The sequence below is a fragment of the Xyrauchen texanus genome, chromosome 10 (assembly GCF_025860055.1).
Source record: "Xyrauchen texanus isolate HMW12.3.18 chromosome 10, RBS_HiC_50CHRs, whole genome shotgun sequence".
NCBI lineage: Eukaryota > Metazoa > Chordata > Actinopteri > Cypriniformes > Catostomidae > Xyrauchen > Xyrauchen texanus.
In genome coordinates this window covers 33,904,540-33,919,619 of record NC_068285.1, presented here as the reverse complement: position 1 = coordinate 33,919,619, position 15,080 = coordinate 33,904,540, and the positions used below count along the sequence as shown (strand labels likewise).

Genomic DNA, 15,080 nt, shown 5'->3' with positions numbered 1-15,080 from the left:
GGAAGGGCGGTGTATTGATAAACCTGGCCGTCGGCGAATCTCAAGAATGGCCTGTGGCGGGGATTTATCTGAATCTGAAAGTATGCATCTTTCAGATCGAGAGAAATAAACCAGTCCCCTGGCGCACATCGTGCGAGGAGTTTCCTGATTGTAAGCATTTTGAGCGGTCTTTTGCAAGCACCTTGTTCAAAACCCTGAGATCTAATATGGGTCTGAGGCCGCCGTCTTTCTTGGGAACAAGAAAATAGCGGCTGTAAAGCCCGACTTCGCTCAGAGAGGGTGGCACTTTTTCTATGGCCCTTTTGCACAGAAGGCTTGCTATTTCTGAGCGAAGCATGCACGCTGCTTCCGTGTTCACAGTGGTTTCGAGCAGCTCTGAAGCGAGGCGGCGATCGAACTGTAGCAAATAGCCCTGTTGTATTGTGCTTAACACCCACTTGGATATCCCTGGAATAGCTTCTCCGGCTTTGAAGCGTAGCGCTAGAGGGTGAATGGCCAATTCAGCTCTGATTGCCGCACACAGAGCTGAACAAAATGTGTGGCGCGTTTAGTGTGTTCATGCATGATTGCTCGCAGACAGCATGAACAGGCTGTTTTGTGAGTGACTTCCGATTGGAATGAATGGGGAAAGAGTCACATCTGTTACGTGATCGCTAAGCATAGTCATGAGCACGGGACTTACACACAGAGGAATGGTTGCTGGCCGTGTAACAGAGCGGGCAGAGAATGGTAGCGCGTACGCATTTGTGGGCGCATTTATTGACTCTAGCGCTCGGCGGTTCAGTAACCGCTTTATGTGGCGTGCTCTGGTGGGGACACGAGACATGCAGTGCTTGTGTGCAGAAGTGAACACTGGATTGTGGGCACATTTTCTACACATAGGGCTGGTGCGTGTGACAGAGCGGGCAGAGAATGGTAGCGCCGCACATTTGTGAGCGCCTTCATTGACTCTGGCCTTCGGCGGTTAAGTAACAGCTTTATGAGAGCGTGCTCTGATAGGGAGCCGCGGATGTGTTATGCTTGTGTGTAGGGCGAACACTGGGTTGTGGGCACTTTTTCTACACATAAGACATGTTTGCTCTTTACAAGATTTATTTGAGTCGCCGTGAAAGCGGCGTTTGAGTCTGAGCAAGCGGGCAGTGTCACCGGCTTGTTGGCTGCTAAATTCACCACTGTAGTAGCCTGAGAGAAGGGGACTGACAGGGGGTAAAGCTTTGACAGTGGTCGGCCTGGCGGGACTGAGCCGTCGTTTGTTCAACACAGTTAGGAAGACCCGGCTGCTTTCGGGTTTCAGCGTTACCTTAGATCGAGGCCAGCGGGGCGGCGGTCTGCGGCGGCTGTCTGGCCTTGATCGAGGCGACGCCCTGTCGGCTGCAGAAGTCTGAGATTGTTGAACTGGAGCTGTGAAGAGGCTGCGTGCAGGAGGCTGATCCGTGGCGGCCTGCAGAGGAGCTAGCGGCAGCGGCAGGAAGAAGGTTCATGGCTTGGGTGGCTTTCTGGACTTCTGAAGCGGTCAACAATGCCACTCACAGCGGAGCCGAAGAGACCCGGTTGGAAGGCGGTGCGTTGAGGAGCGTGGAGCGCTCTGCTTCTCCCATGTCGGCTAGTGTTAGCCATAAGTGTCTCTCGGTCACACTCAGCGAGGCCATGCACTTCCCTAGAGCTTGGGCTGCAGCTTTGGTAGCCTGAAGGGCGAGGTCTGTCGGCCAGTAGATCAGTAACAGCCTCTGGGTGCCTGCCTTTCTCATCCCACTCCGAAGAAGGTCTGCTTGTAGGATCTGTAAAGCGGCCATTGAGTGCAGAGCAGATCGCGGCTTGGCCGGCGGAATAAGTAGCGGCCAACATAGGCGAAGTCGCTCTGCAGGCCTTAGGCGGGAGCACAGGCTTGGAGCGCCATCTCGGCGGGCGGACAAAGGTGTGCTGCTACCGAGTCCTCGACGGGGGATGGAGGAGTAGCCTCTCTCAGTGGCGCCGTCCACCGGCCGAGAGAGGTGGAGATGTGTGAGCGGGTCCTGGCTGAAAGCGGGCGTTCCGCGACTTTGCAAGCTCCGTATGTAATTCCGGCAGGAAGGGGCGGCCCGAGCAGCGGGTGTAAGCGGCGATGGCTTTGAAGAAAGCAGCCGTCGAGTCTGTTGGGTGCCTGCTCAGGGGCGGTGACCACTTTCGAGCCGAGGCGGTCGGCGGCCTGTGTGAGGGCGTGTTAACTCCCGCTCGACTCGGCGGGTCCTGCTGGATTCCTGGGCTGAGGAGGAGGCTTGGGAGCCTGTCCACTCCTGGCTGTCGAAGCCATGATGGAACAGCGGCCCTTATCCTCCGCTCGTCATCCGAGATGGCAGCAGTCGCGGCGCTTCGGCGGCAACTCTGGCGTCCGAGGCGGGGAGGGTGAGCGATGCTTTCGAGGAGAAGCTCGGCGAGGCAGTCGCTTCAACCACAGTTTCCGGCAGCCTTTGTGGCGGCTTCTTCCTCTTGTGACTGAGGGTAAAGCGGCGGTTTCTGCTTTGACGGCTCGAGTCGAGCCGCGGGGTGCGACATCGGTAACTCCTCGCCGAAATCGCATCCGCCCTCAGTGAGGCGAGCTCTGCGTGCCCCAGTCCCAGGCAGAGGCGCCAGATGATGTGGCGGTCTCCTGTGCTGAGAAGAGGCGACATGAAGCGCAAGTGGGCGAGGCATCTTGAAAAAAGCGCTTCGTACTCTTTTGTGAATAGTTCGTTGAGAACTAGCTTGCTTAATAAAAGGATCGTCGTCGGATGAGCGTAGCTTCGCAGGATGGCTGAAGGTGGCTGAGGCGGCCGGCTTCTTCTAAGCGCTATCCGCGCTTGCTAGATGCCCCTCAAGCGGCGGCGGCTTCCAGGTCAGCGATGCAGAGAGCTTAGCTGAAGAGATGAAAATCAGGGTTCAGCCTCACGAACTACGCTTATATGCACTCTAGTCACGCCCATTTTGGCGGGCTTTGATGCAGTGGCGCGGGCGCCTCTCATTGGATCGCGAGTTCACCCAAGCTCGTCTATAGGCTGCAGCAGTTGCTGCAGAGCAACCTATGAGCTCGCTAGCTAGCTCAGCTCAAGGTCTGCAGCTGCCGCACTCGTTGACAATGGATACAAAAATTAAGGATAATTTTTTTGGCTTCAATATCTCAGAAAAGATGAATCTTTCCGTAGGCGTAAGCTAGCTTACATATCTGAGAAGAACCTCTCGTAAGAGAACTGCATTCAGTTCATCTTGTCTGTGCACATAGCTTCTGGTAACTAAATGACTTGAATTATTATTATTATTATTATTATTATTATTATTCAGAATATTCTGACTAACTGGTGACTTTATTTCTTTCATAATATATTGAGAAACTGCTGACAAAAACAACCTCACATTTCTCTGTTTTGAACTCTTGCTGAGTTAAAGATTTGCAACTTGACAACAGAAAATTGTTGCCTGAAATAGCTGTGACAGCTTTCTGTAGCAACCAGGCATCACCAATAAAAGTATAAAACATAAATACATAAAGTCCTGAAACACAAAAGTATCACAAGTGCTTATTTGTCAGCACATTAGTCAAAGTATTTTCTATAGACCTGATCTACGTATATTTTCCACATAAGTATGTGACTTCTGAATGTCTTATTTATTGTACTATACAGATAAAAGTATACATATCAGCTCACTAATTTCCCTCTCCAAGTATAACCTTTACAACCTTCACATTACTGAAGCGGTTATCATGTATTTTATAGGGACCATATTTTTGATAACTTTGCATTCAGACCCTTAACTCAGTACTTAGTGGAAGCTCCTTTGGCAGCGATTACAGCCTCAAGTCTTTTTGGGTATAATGCGACAAGCTTTGCACACCTGGATTTGGGGATTTTCTGCCATTCTTCTTTGCAGATCCGTTCAAGCTCTGTCAGGTTGGATGGGGAGAGTCGGTGCACAGCCATTTTCAGATCTCTCCAGAGATGTTCGATTGGGTTCAAGTCAGGGCTCTGGCTGGGCCTCAAGGACATTCACAGAGTTGTCCCGTAGCCACTCTTGCGTTGTCTTGGCTGTGTGCTTAGGGTCGTTTGCCCAGTCTGAGGTCCTGAACACTCCATAGCAGGTTTTCATTAAGGATATCTCTATATTTTGCTACGTTCAGCTTTCCCTCAACCCTGACCAGTCCCCCAGTCCCTGCCACTGAAAAACACCACCACAGCATTAAGCTACTACCACCATGCTTCACCGTTGGGACGGTGATTGCACAAGTGATGAGCGGTGCCTGGTTTCTTCCAGACATGACGCTTGGAATTTAGGCCAAACAGTTAAATCTTAATTTCATCAGACTAGAGAATCTTGTTTCTCATAGTTTGAGAGTCCTTTAAGTGCTTTTTTTTTTTTTTCAAATTCCAAGTGGGCTTTCATGTGTCTTGTACTGAGGAGAGGCTTCAGTCTGGCCACTCTGCCATAAAGCCCAAATCGGTGTGGTGTTGCAGTGATGGTTGACCTTCTGCAAGCTTCAGCCATCTTCACACATGATCTCTGGACCTCAACCAGAGTGACCAGCAGGTTCTTTGTCACCTCTCTTACCAAGGCCCTTCTCCCCCGATTGCTCAGTTTTGACCTTATGTAGACAGGTGCCTTTCCAAATCAATTCCAATTAATTGAATTTGCCACAGGCAGACTCCAATCAAAGTGTAGAAACATCTCAAAGATGACCTAGAGAAATGGGATGCACCTGAGCTAAATTGCAAGTGTCATAGTGAAGAACCTGAATACTTACTTTAATGTGATATTTCAACTTTTTCTTTTTAATACATTTGCAAATTTATCAAAAATCTGGTTTTTGCTTTGTCATCATGGGGTATGAAGTGCAAATATATAAAAAAAATATAAAATCTAATTTTTTAACCTTTAAAAAGCATGTAAACCAATTGCCTTAAAAAAAATGGCTTATTTTGCTCAAGTAAAGTAAACTAGCACTTATTTGAGCCAAATAAGTATTCTTTACATGATTTTTTAGGCAATTGGATTCCTCACTTTTTCAAGTCAACTTGTTACATTTTACAGAGATGCACTGTATATTATTAGATGATGTATGTTTGTTAAAAGTCATGTACAATATTAAACATAAGTTTAAAAGAAACTTGATACATAGTCATTTTGATGTTATTGATTTCAGCCAAAAGATGCAAACCCATTTCTTAAGTTCATAAGAATGTTTGCTTACACAGCCAGTCATTGAAACATGAGTTCTTTTATTTGACAGTGTTGAGCACCAGGTAGCCATCACCTACACAGAAGCTCCCATGCAAGTTCTGGAAACAGGAAACAGTTCCATGTTCTCAATCCTCAAGATCTGGAGACCAGAACACTTGCCAGCCTGCTCAAACTCATTGTGATGAACACCCATGGCTGAGAGAGGTTTGTGGAGAGTCTGGAGACATGGTGAGAGGCAAATACAGTGTATTGACAGTCAGTAACCACAATGAGAAGTTGACTCCACTGACACATTAAGTGGGTGTGTTCAGGGACATGACAAAGTAGTCAAACAAGCGTAGAAAGAGAGAGAGAGAGAGAGGGGTGCAGTAAGAAAGAGAGTAAGGGTTCTTTGTGTATTATATGTACAGTTGTTTTATTTCATTGACTTGGTCGCCAGCATAAATTGTGTTTTGGTTGCTGGTCGCTAGTATGAGGTGCTGGTGTGCTGCCAACATGATCATGTGAGAAATCGGCATGTTAGTTCAGAATTTTATTTCCACCCAAATTCAGACCCAATGTGCCTTCTAGACAAGTGCCACCATGTGGAGAATTATGATGCCAGAAATTCACCAGTGCTGTGTTTTGACATCACATCCTATTTTATCTACTGCTATAGTGATATACTAAATGTAAGATGTAACAGATATAAGTGAAAGAACACTGTTTTGGTCTCTTTTTGGTTAGGATTAGGAGTATATTACTGTAATTCTCAAATGTTTCTGAAAATCACAATTTCAAAGACGTAAAAAAAAAAATCTAATTTGGCCACTGGGGACAGTCTTGAACTTTATTAAGCATCCATTTTAGTTGAAAAAACAATCAACCTCCTGTTGCCAATTTGTTTCTGAGATCAATCAGGTGCTGTACTGTAAAAATGTAAACATTTTTACTCGACACCATTTGTGGGGTTCCTCAGCTGCCACACTGGCGGAACCCGCTAAAGATCCACTTTTTTATGGAATTGGATGGGCAGAAACAGCAGAGTTAAATATATTCCTATTTGTTTCTTGCAACTGATTTTGGCCATCAATGGGGACCATTTCATCTCTAGGCTCTCAAGAGTGGCAGATAGAACGTGGAATCCTTTTCAATTAACCATTTCCATTTCAATGAATTTGAACGTTGCCAAATAGTAGACTATATCAATGCAATGAGCATTCATGGTGCAAGCCTGGCACAAAAGGGGTGTCGCACACCGGACATTTTTTAAGTGGCATGTTCTAAAATTCAAAATAGTTGTTTTCTATGAATTTAGCCCACACACATTGCTTCATGGACTGCTATGTGCACCGCATTAAAGCATTCTGTGAATGATACTTGTGCCTTGTCCTACCTGTGACATGGTATGACACTTCTTGTCCAGTGTGTGACCGGCTTAACACATGTATATTGTGGGTCATAGTATACACCATTATATTTAACTAGAGCTGTCAAAAAGAACATGTTAACACATGCAATTCATTTGAAATGTTTAACACCTTAACTTTTATTAATCGCAATTAATGCATTTACTTATTTGACATTAAATTCTGGCATTTTATTCAGTTCCGTGTGGGTTCTAGACACTGCTTGGAATAGGACGGAACCTTTGTGATGTGTCTGCCTGGAGTCTTTACACTGATGCATACATAACAACACACACAATAGCGATTCCGTGTCAATGATCAAATGATGGAGAAAGGATCTCAACACTTTTTGCTGTACAAAATAAGCCCGGATTGGACTTTGCATCCTATATAAGGTGGAATTTGATTATCACAGAAGCACTTAAAGTCTTAACTATCACAAAAATTGAGAATGAATGAATGGAGAACCTGATCCATTATCACACAAAAAAGTTGGCTCACCGTTCTGTTTATAAAAACAAACAAAACTGGTAATTGTGACATTGTAGATGTAGTAATTGACAGAATGGCAATCACATCCCTCATTCCTGCAGTTCTGTCTCCATGAGAACCATCTTTTGACTGATCTGGGGCTCTGTGAATGGTAAATCAAGACCTTGTTCCTAAGCTAAAAATATGATAATTTGCCATGAACTTAGCAATGTATTATGCAAACCCTAGCCATCACCAGGGAGTTTGAATGGGACATTGAGACTCAAAGCTCCCTCTGCTGGCAAAACAGACAGATGAGTTACAGAAGCAACTGATCAAATACGAAGATCACTACAGGCAGCAAATAATTTATAAATCTCAGGTGATCTATAGTCTGATTCTTCAGTCTGACGTTTCAACTTGCAACATTTACATTGTAAATGCATTGCTGGACTCTTCACAGTGCCCCCAAACTGAAATGCAGCTTTTAAGAAATCTATCTATAGACAAACCATTGTGACATAATTACAGCAACTGACTGAATAGATATTGGCACTTCTATCTCCATGTAAACCTTTGGGACTTGTATGTGCTCTGGATGCACTATGTTACCAGCTAATTTGTGTCAAAGTCAAGCTCACTGTTTGTATAAACTTGAAACTTGTATAATTTTGGTGAGAGGGCCATTTTAGCAATGGTCAATTTAATTAAACTGGTTCAATATTTTTCAATGCACTGTGTTAGTGTAAAATAATTCAGTTCCTTAGAGATGAGTGTATCAATTGCACATTTATTAATGCAAAAATGGCCAAAAAGCTTAAACAGGAAATATTTTTTCACTCTTGTGAATATAAGAAACCATGTTGTGTGCCTCTATACAGAATCATTATCAGTGTTGCTGAAACATAACAGTATATCATACTGTAAAAAGAAATGCATGTACACTCTGTCAAACACATTTATTAAACTCCTTACATCACATAAATAGAATGAAATAGCAAGCAACTTAAAACACATCTATTTAATGGAAACCATTATGTTTTTTTATTCCACACACTGAAACTGGGCCTTCAGCAGGGTCAAGTTCATTCAGTACAATCTCTACAGCAGTCCAAACCTCTTTTCTCAAAAATCAAGTGTTTCATACAAGCATCTACATGAAGCAAATGCTGGTTACAAAACACAGAAATGCAAAGTCGTATTTGTAGTGATTCCTATCTTAAATCAAATAACAACCTTTGTACCTTTTTACAAAAATGATTAAAATGTTTAAAAATGTACATCATAATAATCCACTTTAACAATGTTAAATACAATTTAATTGTTATCAAAGTTAGACTCTCATTCAACACAGCTGGACAAATTACATCTGATTTTGTAGATATTCTAAATAAAATGCATTTAAATTAATAAGTGAAATCAATGTTATTACATTGAGAATCTAAAGGAATTATAATTTCTTACTAAAACATCTTGCATGCAGCCAGATAGTCTCAGATCCCAGTGATTGTTGGTTTTCTACACATGTAGTGCTTTATCGGTTAACAGCTTATGAACTGTGACAAACAGTAAATTTGCCACCAAATGTGAAACAAAACAAATAGATTGAAGAATGTCACATGTACCAAACAGCATTATCAACACTAACATTCCCTTGGTCGTCACCTGCCAGTTTTTCTGGGACAAAGTGGCTGATCCTTTTGTATGACACAGAAATTGAGTGCAACGTCACACCAACAGAGGTAACATCATGTACTGCATCCTGTGAAATTGCAGCAGTTCTGTGGAATGAGGTATTAACAGTAACTTGAGGTAACCCATTCTTCTGGAATATTTCCTTTTAAACAAAGTGCATCTCGCCTCAATTTAAAGCCCAAAGCATGCATGGCCTATTAGGGTGTTTGGATAAAGTTTGATCCCATCACTAAAAACTGTAATGTACATCAGATTACAATACAAAAAATAAAACTTTAACCAGGAGTGCACTAGACAAACAGTATTCTTCAAATAAATCATTACATCAAGTAATTTTAGAGAGCTTTAAATAGGTAGTGCTTGAAAATATATGTTTGTCAAAAGGGAACAACCTCTACCCACATAATGCATAAATCAGTTTGGCAATGTTAAATGCAATGAGAATTAGGCAGACCTCAATATTAATATTGCTTGGAGAACACACAAAATTAGTGCATCATTCGTGAACTGCAAACACCCAGACATCTTCTTGTGGTTAATTGGCAGTGAAATGTAGCCAATTTTGCTGAATTGGCATAGAGTGGAGAGGTAAAAGACAGGGTGACGCATTACACCACATACATAAGGGTCACCTCTAGCCAGCCCAAGGGGCATTCAGTCTATACTCATGCAGGGATGTAGTGTTCCCTCCACAATCCACATACTGGTACATCTCCTGAGACACCTGCTCAGCATGACCAAAATACACTGTAGTGACGGTTATCCTGAAGACCAAGAACCAAAGTTAGTCACAAATGGACGTCAATCATATTTACGTGATTATACAATGATCAACTACAATTACCCTGATTTGAATCAGCGTTAATAATCGCATAGCTACCATGCTCCCCATACATTGCATTTAATGATAACTTTGACTGTATTACTGATGTCAATTTACATGCGTTATTGCCCAAGTACTCAAGCACTGTGATATAAAGCCCAAAGATTACTTCAGTCAAATGCAAATGCTAGGCGTACGAGTACAGGACACGTGACGCAAATTTAGTCATCGTCAGAGTGCTCCGCTACTGAATGTGAGCGTCCGAAATTTTCCAACTGTGCGTACTCTGGACTAATTAGTGTGTCCACAAGGTGGCAACACTCACAATTGAGCCTTTGCTATCACACAGAACATCAAAAGATGAAGGTAGAAACAACGACAGTGGATGTGCACATCAAGGGGGCTTGTGTAAGGAGGTCAGAAGAAACCTGCATTTGTCTGAAGGAATATAAAGACAACTTTACGGGTCTAAACTCCTGAAGAGAATAGTGCAGTATTTCATAGAAGTCGTAGCGCACATGCGCCAACCGCAAATGTAAGCACACAGTCAAATGGAGTATACTTTGAAAGGTTTACATTCACCTATACGCAGATGCTTAGTGTTCGCATCAAAACAAAACTATAAATTGGGTTTAAGTGTGTGTAATTCATGGAGGGATACTCACTGCATCATAAGCACTATGTTGTGCACCTTAATGCTCTGCAGGGTACAGTAGTCACTGTAAAATAGAGGCAGTTTAATAGGTCTGCTGGGTAGGGGGTGGGGGGGTGTATGTTAAAACATGTTTTAGTGTTTGAAAAGGGGATATACTTACTACATATAACTCATTTCATCTGCTATGGTGGTGGGAACCATGTAGTCAATCTGAAAAACAAGATATAAACAAAGTTATATATGCTGAAAAATGTCACCAATCCTGGCTTCTATTCAAATGCCAATTTTACCTGCTTCATGTCCAGGGGGCCAATAGTGGTGATGTTGCTAACACGGGTTTTTCCGATCACCGTCTTGGAAAACTGCACTTGGGCTGTTATGTTGGCCACATCCACAGAGTAAAAGTTGTTGTTTGTAATATTCAGCGAGTTCTTTAAAAGAAACAAAGACATAAGTAAACAGCATAAATGGCTGAATAAGCTGCACTAAAAAATGGACCCATTTTTCACTACTAATAGTCCTTCCTACCATGGAACACCTTTGCCATAAAAATGTTTTTACGTTTCTGAGTATATTTTTTCTTCTTGTGACCATCAGAACCCTTTGAAAACTACAGGAGCACAACACTTGTGTGTCGTGTCTGCAAGCTGATGATTGCTCAAGAGGAACTTACAGTAATATTGAGATACACGATGCGTTTGATCTGGTCATAGGAAACGTAGACAGACTTCACTCCCACATAGTTCACATCAATGGAACGTGGGAAAAGGAAGAACACAGCCAGGCCGGAGAGCAGCAGGCACAAAATGACTGAAGCAGTCACGTACAGTTTGCTGTAAGACATAACAGCAATAAGCTGAATCTGCACTGTAAAAATATTCAATTACATTAGGCCCATGTCTTTACATAAACTTATTCCAATAATATTAATCCTATTTGTTAGGAGATGTAGTCCAAAATAGTGTTCTCATTATTTGTGTTGAAAGGTTCAGATGTTCAAAAGATAATAATGGCAGCGTGATAAAACTAACAGGTACTATCACAAACAAATCTTCAAGTGCTAAATAGGTCTATATTTTAAAAGAAACATTTAAAAATAAGACTAAATGAGTGAAGACTACTTGCATCAGATGTAACCATATAAAAATCGTATCTCTTACGTTCTCCTTGGTCTCAGTCTTTGGTCACTGTATGGGATAAGAGCCACCAGCTGGTTTTCTTGGCCTGTGTAAACATAGTGTGTCAGTCTTGTGAGAGATGACATGTCAGATTGGGTTACTTTTAAACCTTCACTCTGGCATTTGATAATATCCATTTCAATAGAAACTCTAGATGAAAATGTACTTTATAAAGTATTATCAATTTATGAACAATGTACCTCGAGGGATTCTTCCAGTGCCTTGGCATGTGGGGCAGGTAACGCTGTCTCGGCCAGTAAACTCGACATAAGGAAACTGTGACACATCCCCCCCATTTTTACTCTCATCAGTTTGCATAGCACTGTAACCAGGTGATGAAGTCAGGCTATCCTGACAGTCATCATGACAGGCTTGCTTAGGCAGGTGGGAAAGAGCCTTCCCCATTTTTATACCTGGTGAAAACAGAAATGTTATAATATGGATGAAATCCATAAATTATTCAGCAATATTTATGCTCTTTCACAACACAAACTTTATCAGAATCTGTAATAGAAAATCTATAGCTAAATCAGAATCCCAACTAAAGCTTTGAATAGATCAGAATGGAATAGAAACCTAAATTGGAATCAAAAACAACAGACTCTTTATCAGACAATGAATAGAACACAATACTTCATTAGACAATAGGATAGAATAAATTGTATCTTTACTACAGACTGTAATAGACTCCATGCACAGAACGGGCTAACAATCTTCCAGTAAAAAAAAAAAAAAAAAATCTTCCGGCATAGTATCCAGCTATCACGAAAGTGTCAAGAGTTGTAGCCAACTACTCTTCTTTTTAAAATAAAGCAATTTATTACAAAAAATGTTATTTTATGTAGTCAAATGTTCTCGGTAATGAGCTTTAAAAATGTAAATACATACGTTTTGAAGCTTGCAGAATGGCCGAGTACTGCTAAACCATTGTGTAAGGTTTCCTCTGTGTGCAAATTATTTACATCCAGTGATTGTACAGTGATTTACAAGTGAGAAATACAGCAACACTTGTGATTCATGTCAGAGCACAAACAATCATCAGAAGATGATGTTAGGGACAGTTGCTCCATTGCTCAGCTGAGGTTGTAATGCCCTTCGCAGGGCAATGAAACATCACTGAGAACACTACACACAGTACTGTAAAATTATTAGATTTCCCCCCCCCCCAAGTCAAAGCATGAGATTACACATGAGTAAAGCACTACTGAGGAGAAGAAGAAAAAAAGATTGGCTGTGAAGCTGGAGTATCATCAGTTGACATATACAGTATAATATCACAGGGCTATACTTTATTTTGATTGATTTTGCTAGATAATTACATGTGTAATACAGTCAGAAACAGGGACCTTGCTAAGCCTGTGCTGGTCTATTGCTTGTGAATATTCACCCTCATTGTGTTCGATAACTTAAAATACACGTTGTTAAACCACATATTTTTAACTGGATGGAGCAACAACTTTGTGTCTCAATGTGCAATTGATATTGTCCAATGTCATCCACAGAAACATCTGTAAATAAAGCGTGTGAAAAGTTGTCTCGACAACATTAATCAGCATAGGAATAAATAGTTTCCGGTGCTGTGCCAGAAGTGCGCCCCATGAGGCAAAACGTGGAAACGACCGTGCATAGAGTCTATAGAGTAGAATCCTTAATGGGAATCGTAATAAACTGAATCTGTAATAGAGAATCAAATAGAAAATTAACAGGTAATCGAACAGTATCTTTCATAGGCAATCGAATAGAACAGAATCCTTAAAAGGTAATTGAATAGAAAAGAATCTAGAACAGAATATATAATACAGAATTAAATAGACAGAATCCTTAATGGGAATCAAATACAACAGAATCTGTGGGGCCTGGGTAGCTCAGCGAGTAAAGACATTGACTACCACTCCTGGAGTCGTGAGTTCGAATCCCAGGGCATGCTGAGTGACTCTAGCCAGGGTGGGTAGAGTCACATGGGGTAACCTCCTCGTGGTTGCTATAATGTGGTTCTCGCTCTCAGATTGACTGTATAGACTGAATAGAATAGAATCTTTAACACGGAATAAAATAGAACCTTTAACATGGAATAGAATATTTAACAAGAATAGAATCTTTAACAAGGAATAGAACAGTATTCAAAGGGAATAGAATAGAATCATTCAAAAGACAATTGAATTGAATAGAATAATTAATACAGAATGGAACAGAACAGAATGCCTAATGGGAATCGAATAAAACAGAATCTGTAATAGAGAATCAAATAGAATAGTACCTTTAACAGGGAATCAGACAGAATAGAATATTTCATAGTTAACTGGATCGATGAAATAGGTAAATGGAATAGAAAAGAATATGAAATAGAATCTAATTGAACAGAATCCTTAATTGACATTGAATAAAATAGAATCTAATACAACAAAATCTTCAATAGAGAACTAAATAATACATGAATCGAATGAAATAGAATATATAAGAGAGAATGGAATAGAACAGTAACTTTAACAGGGAAGCGAATAGAATATTTAACTAGAGATGTCCCCATCGGACTTGGTATCGGCAGATGTTTAATATTTAAATATCCGATCGGGGCCAAAAAAACTAAACGGAACATCCCTATATTTAACAGAGAATAGAATCTAATAGAACCTTTGGCTGAGAAATAACGGAATAGTATAGAAATCGAATGAAACATCAAGAGAGGTGGCAGAAGTCGAATCCATTCACATGAATAAATGGCCACAATACTTTGCTGAGCAGGTCCAAACATCATTTAAAGTCAGAAACTACTTGAAAAACATAATTTTAACTAATCTGAAATCGGCCACCGCAGCTGAGATGCTTTACAGTTGAGTAGATGTGGACCCAAGCGACACATTTACCTCATCTTTTTTTCATCGTGATAGACAACTTGATGTTCTTTAAGCATCTGGGGAAGTCATGCCAATCCGAAAGAGGATAACCGCGAGACACGATGTCAGTGATCAGAGAGTGACATCAACCATTGTATTGCCAAAACAACAGTCGACCTGGGGTCAGGTCACGGCTTTGATATTTCAGAAGAAAAGTAAGAAACAGACACAAAACCATTACATAATAAGCCATTCGTAGGCCTTGACACTACACAAGCTCGTACATGAGACGCGCTATACTGACCGGTTGGCTAAAAACAAAGCTAAGCTACAGACGAACCGAGCCAAGTTGGTCGGAACCAGTCAATCATCTCAGTGCCTAAAACTAAAGAGGGTCTTTCTAACATTAAATATGAATGCTTATGTAAAAGAGGATATTCTTACCTTACTGAATTAGTTTACGTGAGCGCCTCTGCGGTCATGCAATCCTCGTTTATCTCTTGACCTGACTTGCGTAGTGCGACGCTTCTCACGAATCCTACTATGGTGACGGCTCAGCTAATGAATATTAATGATGTCATGCTGGGCCTGATTGGTTCGCCCAGGTGACCAGCACCCACGTTTTTCCATTTACAATAACTTTTATTAACACAAATAAATATTATAACGTCACTACACTGTATAAAACACACACAAAAACAGTTAGCACTACACTGGGGACAGAGTTGGGAGGGTTACTTTTGAAATGTTTTCCACTACAGATTACAGATTACATGCTGTAAAATGTAATTTGTAACTTTTTCCGTTAGATTACTCAAGATCAGTAACGTGTTCTAAATATTTTGGATT

The 15,080-nt window shown here is 41.4% G+C and overlaps 1 protein-coding gene across 2 annotated transcripts; it reads right to left on the bottom strand.

Annotated features, from left to right (window-relative positions):
- Positions 1–7,822: 7,822 nt before the first annotated feature.
- On the bottom strand, positions 7,823–14,759 carry LOC127651073 (transmembrane protein 106B). 2 transcript variants are annotated; one of them, XM_052136779.1, is made up of 9 exons: positions 14,676–14,759; positions 11,598–11,810; positions 11,380–11,443; positions 10,893–11,052; positions 10,510–10,650; positions 10,380–10,429; positions 10,230–10,283; positions 9,363–9,505; positions 7,823–8,827 (listed from the first exon to the last, which is right to left on the bottom strand). In XM_052136779.1, exons 2-8 carry the CDS (start codon positions 11,800–11,802, stop codon positions 9,376–9,378), a joined length of 804 nt encoding a protein of 267 aa, XP_051992739.1. In that variant the 5' UTR covers positions 11,803–11,810; positions 14,676–14,759; the 3' UTR covers positions 7,823–8,827; positions 9,363–9,375. The 2 variants fall into 2 exon arrangements, with proteins under 2 accessions (XP_051992739.1, XP_051992741.1); XM_052136781.1 differs by having other exon boundaries at positions 9,374–9,505.
- Between the last annotated feature and the right edge of the window lie 321 nt (positions 14,760–15,080).